The 6,692-nt window shown below is 40.3% G+C and overlaps 1 protein-coding gene across 1 annotated transcript; it reads left to right on the top strand.

The window, feature by feature from the left end:
- The first annotated feature begins 2,313 nt into the window (after positions 1–2,313).
- Positions 2,314–5,585, top strand: LOC132640805 (cytochrome b-c1 complex subunit Rieske-1, mitochondrial). Its single transcript, XM_060357574.1, has 2 exons — positions 2,314–2,673; positions 4,735–5,585. Exons 1-2 carry the CDS (start codon positions 2,505–2,507, stop codon positions 5,376–5,378), a joined length of 813 nt encoding a protein of 270 aa, XP_060213557.1. The 5' UTR covers positions 2,314–2,504; the 3' UTR covers positions 5,379–5,585.
- Positions 5,586–6,692: the final 1,107 nt, after the last annotated feature.

Below are 6,692 nucleotides of genomic sequence, written 5' to 3'. Positions count from 1 at the left end.
TTTCCGGAAAAGGCATGTAGTTGCCCGGGACAATGTCCGAGGTCCGCACCCGGACATATCGCTCCAACCAGCCCCTGTCTCTGTCTTCTTCCATTTTTGAGAAAAATGGATTCCAGCTACGCTTTGCGAGTTTTATTACGCCACCCCGGAACAACCTCGGGGAATATAAACGTATCAAGTGGGCCAGCGTGAGCTGCTTCCCGGCATTATTGGCCAACAGCCGGAGGCAAGCCACGACCCTCCAAACGATCGGGCCAATCTGTGCCAAGGTTACGTTATAGGTCCGGCACATGTCTAAGATGATCGGATCAACCGGGGGGTCGAGCTTGAGAGTGAAAGGGTAAGTATAAACGTATAAAAAACCTTCCCGATGGTCAGTGACTGATTCACTTGGCCCGGGGGAAAAAACTTGAACTGAACGGGTGTTCCACCCACAATCAGCCCGGACTAGGTCGAGTTTATCCTCGGTAATGGATGAGGGATACCGTCTCACATCATACCCTCTGTCGGACACCGGGGAAGGTTTTTCAACCTCGAAATCTTTGTTGAAATTTGGTTTGGCCGGTATAATGTCCGAGGCAGTGGGCTCGAAGGTGGTTTTTGCCTTAAGTGGAGAAGTTGGGTCGGTTCCTTGTGACGAAACCGAGGGAATATCATGGGAAGTGGTTTCAGTGTTAGCAGACATTTGGAGATTACGAAGAAAGATTAGGCAAAAGTCGAAAGAGAAGTTAAAAGGGGGAATAAGAGAACAGACAGAAAATTCAAAAATGGCAGAAAACAAGAGGAAGAAGTAGCAGCCTACTCAACAAAAATGGTTAAAGTGGAGAAGTTGGCAGAATCGTTCCCTTTTTTACGTACTATAAGCAGCGAATCAACAAGAAATGAGAACTAAATGTGAATTGAAAGATAACAAGTGAAGAAATGAAAGCAGAGGAGAAGTAAGTTGGAAGAGGTGAAAGTGTTTAAATGAGGAAGTAAGGGATATTATATAGGCATGAAAACGGGGCGATTACAAACCCGAGCCAACCGGGGGATGCCACGTGTCCCATAATTAATGAGAAACGACATGAAGCGACGTGCGTTACGACGGTTGTCAGAGCTGACCATCCGGGATGAGACACGTGGCCGATGACAGAGGGACGTGACGCAACTGTTCCCGCCAAAATGAGAAGAAAACAACGGACAAACGGAGTCGCCGATTTCTTGACTAATCCACTTCTCGTCACTCCGATAAAACTTCGGTCCGAAAAGTGTGGGGACTATCTGTATACGGTAAAAATCGGGTATCTGCTGACCGGTGAGACCGGTGACCGAGGGAAGAAAGAAACGAGGACATGCACGAAGGTTTTCTTTTTGGACCGGAGGAGTGTTTTGACCAAAGAGAGGGAAGATCTTCATTTGGTCCGATTTCTTCATAGCCGAGCTGATCGTGGCCGTTCCTCCGTTTGATCGTGGCCGTTCCTCCGTTTGGTCGTGGTCGTTGGTCCGTTTGGTCGTAGCCGTTGGTCCGAGAGATCCGTTACGCGATTGCCACGCGTCGATAGCGTCCTGCCATGTTCAACTGCCAATCGTACGGGTGTTAGACCGTACGACCAACCTAACCCAACCTAATCCATTTCAAAGTTTTTCTTTATTTTTTAGTTTCTCTTGTTGTATGAAGCCCATGAGGCAACACTATAAATAAGGGTCATTGCCCACTTTTGAGGGGTTGGCTTCCTCATATCAAGAACATTTTTGTACTAGAAAATATATACAAATCTCTCTCAATACCGTATTTTGATCCACATTCGTTGTGTTCATCTCCTAAATCTGTCCAATCAAGTGATATTCATATATTAGGAAACATACAAATCTATAGCAAACCACCGATTATCAGTTGCTTCTTCATAGTACATTCATATATTTCTTTTCTCTATCAAATAGATTCAAGGCACAACCATATATCCTATACCTCACTCATAAATTTAATTGATTATCCAAATTCGGGGTAAACAATTAGCACACATAGAATAAAGGAAATGAGGCTGGTTGCTGACAATTTAACAAGCATGGCTGTTGCAATTTGAATCTTTTCGATAACTTCATATTATATGTTAATTCACCATCTTATATTCCATAATCTTTTTCCAATGATTGTAAAGGTAATATATTTCCTATAAAGATCAAGCTATATAAAGAAGTATATTATTATAATTTTCAATTCTACTATATAAAAAAATACTAAAAAAAAGTCGTCAGTTGATAGTCCAACAAAGTGATATAAAACATGCTTAAACAGTTGGATTCCGATACAAGTAAAAATAAAAAGGGAGAAAAAAGAAAAGTTATTATTGAGAAAGCGCGACCGGGTCGGCGACCTTTTAGGTAGAGAGTGGAAAACAGAAATAGAAATAGGAGAAAAGGGAAAACGGTTAATGTTTGTCCCGGGTCTCAAAAAAGCCATCTCACCGCTGTGTCGCAGTTTCGTAGCGAAACCCTAGGCTTAGAGAACCAAAGAGGAGAAGATGCTGAGGACAGCTGGGAGGAGAGCTTCGCCTCTCTCGCGTTGGCCCCTGCGCTCCGCTGCTCCATCTTCTTCGTCTGCCTTCATCTCTCCAAACCATGATGATGATGCCTCTTCCCTCAGATCCATTTCTCCTTCCCTCGCTTCTATTTTCCTCCAACATACCAGAGGTCTGTTTCCCTCTTTATTCTCTCTCCCCCCCCCCCCCCCTCTCCCCCCCTTAGTTCAATGATTTAATTTGATGATGTTTGCTAATTATTTGGAGAAACTAAAGCTTCCATCTTTTAACTGATTTATTCTACAACCAGCTTAGTTTCTAATACAATTCTTCTATCAATTTTTTGGTTCTACTTCTTCACATGTTATCTTTTGCTGGTATTGCCATGGATTTCTAAATTGCATTCGTCACAAGTGGGATCCCACTTATAGAGCAGTGTTAAATCTGGTTTCACTGTAGTACTATTTGATTTCCGTTGCATCTTGCAACAACACGGTTTAGGTACTTTTGTCTGTTCATTTAGGGTGTGTTTGGAATGAAGGGAATTCCAACTTTTCCATGTTTGGTTAGACTAAATATTTAGGAAAATATTTTCCTCTAATTATTCCCCAAGGGGCCAAGGGAAATCATTTTCCACGATACTTATAATATAAATATTTCTGTTCATCATCAGTGTAAATTTATACGGTGACTCACTGATAAGACATTTAGTTCTTGCAAAGTCTTCTATTGCTCAATGAAATGCAAAAAATTCCAATGCAAACAACAAGCAAGAATAAAAACCAAAGCAGGAGAAGGTTACTTTTGGTGATTCTTGTGGAATAACAAGCCAAAGTATTAAGTTTCTATTTTTGTAATATTGTTATGGAACTCAGTTGAAAATATTTTCCGGAAAATGTTTTAGTCACGAACCAAACATTGGAAAAATAAGTAGAAATTGACTTATTTTCTGGAAATATTTTTCACGCAAACACTTTTCGGGAAAAACATTTTCCTTCGTACCACTCACACCCTTAGTTTTATGGGTTTTCATTAATGTTAATTGTATCCTTTATTTTTGCTTTTCTTATTTTGGGGGTAGCAGTGGTGCCCCAGGCCCGCTTGCATGCATTATCTCCTACCATCACAAATACCGAGTAGAACTGTCCACTAATGCTTAGACAGATGGAAGAAAGCACTATTCTAAATTCATTGATTGCTAAGCCACACCTTTGGGTGCTGTTTATTTTATCATTCTTAAGCAGTTAGAGTTATTACTTATTAGTCTCTTTGTTTTCGAATGATAAACAGATGTTCTGTATACAATAGGAAAAAGACCTCTATATTTGCTGCCAAGAAGAATGTACAAGTCTATGAAAGCAATAGTATGATAGAGAAATTTTGAAAAATCTTTGAACAGAAGGGAAGGAAGAGAGAGAGAGAGAGAGAAGGGGGGGGGGGGGGGGTGTTGAAGAAAGAACAGCATCTGTAACTTTATGCTCTATAAAGGACGTTAGCTGATTAACTGAAGAAAGATTAAAAAAAAAGTTTGATAAAAGAAGAAGCACTAATTGTTCTATACATTGTTATTTATGACCTGTTGGGTTTGGGTTGTTTTATAACCCAACAGATTATACCAATTGAACCCATTTGAACCTTATTTTCTCACAGGTCAATATGGGTTCAACCCATTTTTAGTATAACCCATCAGCTCTTTAACAGCTCATTAATTTTTGGGCGGGTTGCACATCTATAGGTTGAATTTGCCTCCTCTAGAATCAACTTCTTTGCAGGTTCTATCTCACAATTTGTAAGCTCATTGAATGCCTAAAATAAACTGTATTGTCCTGCTTCTAAATGCTTAAAAAATATACGAAAAGGGAAAACTGAGTCCTAATTCTTCTACCACTGCAAGAACAAGTTTCTCATTTTGAATGTTGGCTACACATTGTCCTTTGCATCTAAGTCTGGAGGATCTTGTGAATAACAAAGTCTGGTACGATTATTGGAAGAAAATGGTCATGCCATTTGTTGGACATGCAAAAGTTCGAGATAGTTGTTGTGGGGGAAATCCATGGAAAGGGAACTAGTTGGCTGAGATAGTTAGCTTGCAGTGGCTGAATGATCAGCCTTTTTTTCAACCCTTCTGATGTTGCCTTCCTGTCATTTTGTTGATTTGGCTTTATCTATGATAAATTTTGGAAGTTACCAGGGTCGTAATCTATTACTTCTAACAGCTTTTCAATTGTTTCAGGGTTTTCATCTAATTCAGTTTCTCCTGCATATGAGATGGGTTTAGTCCCAGATCTCCCACCCACAGTGGCTGCTATTAAGAGTCCCACATCAAAAATTGTTTATGATGAGCACAACCATGAGCGTTATCCACCTGGCGATCCAAGCAAACGTGCATTTGCTTACTTTGTCTTGACAGGAGGCAGGTTTGTCTATGCCTCATTGGTGCGTCTCCTGATTCTTAAGTTTGTACTGAGCATGTCTGCCAGTAAGGATGTTCTTGCCCTTGCTTCCCTTGAAGTGGATCTTTCCAGCATTGAGCCTGGTACAACTGTTACCGTGAAGTGGCGTGGTAAACCTGTTTTCATCAGGCGCCGAACTGAGGATGACATCAGTTTGGCAAACAGTGTTGATCTTGGCTCCCTTCGCGATCCACAACAAGATGCAGAGAGGGTTAAGAATCCAGAATGGCTTGTGGTTGTTGGGGTATGCACCCATCTTGGGTGCATTCCTTTGCCAAATGCTGGTGATTTTGGTGGTTGGTTTTGCCCCTGCCACGGCTCCCATTATGACATCTCTGGTAGAATACGCAAGGGACCTGCGCCATATAATCTGGAGGTGCCTACTTATAGTTTCCTGGACGAGAACAAGCTACTTATTGGTTAAAAAAGTAGGTAAAGAGTTGTACTTGTGGGCAATTTGTAGCTGCTGGAACTAAATTATGATCTTGACGAAAACCATACACACACTTTATTTCCTTATGTTTAACTTTGTGAGTTTTATAATTTTGGATTTGTACTTGCCCATCAATTTTGGGTAGATCATGAATTTTTGAGCAAATAATTTTGCTGGCTGCCTGCTAAGATTTTTCCAGATTTGCTGGCAATTTATCAATTTTTTTAATTAATTCTTTTGGTTATGAGCCCTATATGTGATTTTATTAGGTGTATATTTTGTTTCCGAGGAGTTCTTGTTTGTGCAATCTAGTTAGCCTCAGGAGGTGAATTTTCTCCATAGTGGGATTCATCAGTGCAAACTGGACATGACATGCTGCATATTCAGACTGCATGATGCTGCTGCTAAGTGAGAGGATACTAGGTTTGACATGCAAATTTGAAAAAGAAATAGCTTTACGTGATTTTTTTTTTTATTAAACAGTTTCGGGAAGCTAGATGCACGTTGGGGAGGGTGCCTTCCTTTTCTCGATTCTCCTTTTCCGTGTGTTAAAACTTAAAACTAGAAAATGGAAATCTCTCCGGCAGTTGCTGTATCCAGTAACATATCAAAAGCAAAAATCATTTCACACAAAAAGTCAAACAAATACTGCTGTATCAGATTTCAAGAGTTCATGTAAAATTTAAAGACTCAAGGGCTCGAGACAGCTGAAGTAAGAATGTCAGAACACGCTTGTTTATTCCACAGATCTTTAGTTCCTGGAGTTTTAAAGGGATACAAAGCTGAAAGCTGTGTCTATGAGATAGTTGCTACCTATCAGCCAAGTGTCAATGTGGCTGTGCCAGAGCTTGGTATTTATCATTTACTTCTATCGGTCACACTAAACAAGAGATATAGAGACAACAGTTTCTACTCGTGAAGTTTGGCTATCATTCCTGAACAGTTTGCATATAACATTTCTTGGGTCACCAGTCGGAAGAAAATAATCACACTAAATATATATAGTAATGCATGAACCATTTAGTAATGAATGATCCCTAGGGACTTAGGTCATAACTGAATCGCTGCAATTGTAGCTTCCAGAATAAGGGTAATTACATTGACAGTTTAGTTATGCCCAAGCTAAAAGGACTAAGCAAGACCAGTTTGGCATTCCATTTAGGAGTCCTGGATAGGAACTAATGGTAATTTGCCACCATATATGTCAGGGAGTTGGTCATCATCAATGTCCCGCTGAAGGGTTGACCTCAATTTTTTGTTCTCAACAAAAATAATCTGCACAAATGTTTCAAAGAGAAGAAAACC

Source organism: Lycium barbarum, chromosome 5 (assembly GCF_019175385.1).
Source record: "Lycium barbarum isolate Lr01 chromosome 5, ASM1917538v2, whole genome shotgun sequence".
NCBI lineage: Eukaryota > Viridiplantae > Streptophyta > Magnoliopsida > Solanales > Solanaceae > Lycium > Lycium barbarum.
Note: the sequence above shows the minus strand (reverse complement) of the source record. Positions and strands in the feature narration are given on the sequence as shown.

Excerpts from the sequence above, each read along its gene's own strand:
- LOC132640805 (XM_060357574.1), top strand. The coding sequence starts at position 2,505 with ATGCTGAGGACAGCTGGGAGGAGAGCTTCGCCTCTCTCGCGTTGGCCC. Across the intron at positions 2,674-4,734 it reads TTTCCTCCAACATACCAGAG|GGTTTTCATCTAATTCAGTT; the intron begins GTCTGTTTCCCT and ends CAATTGTTTCAG.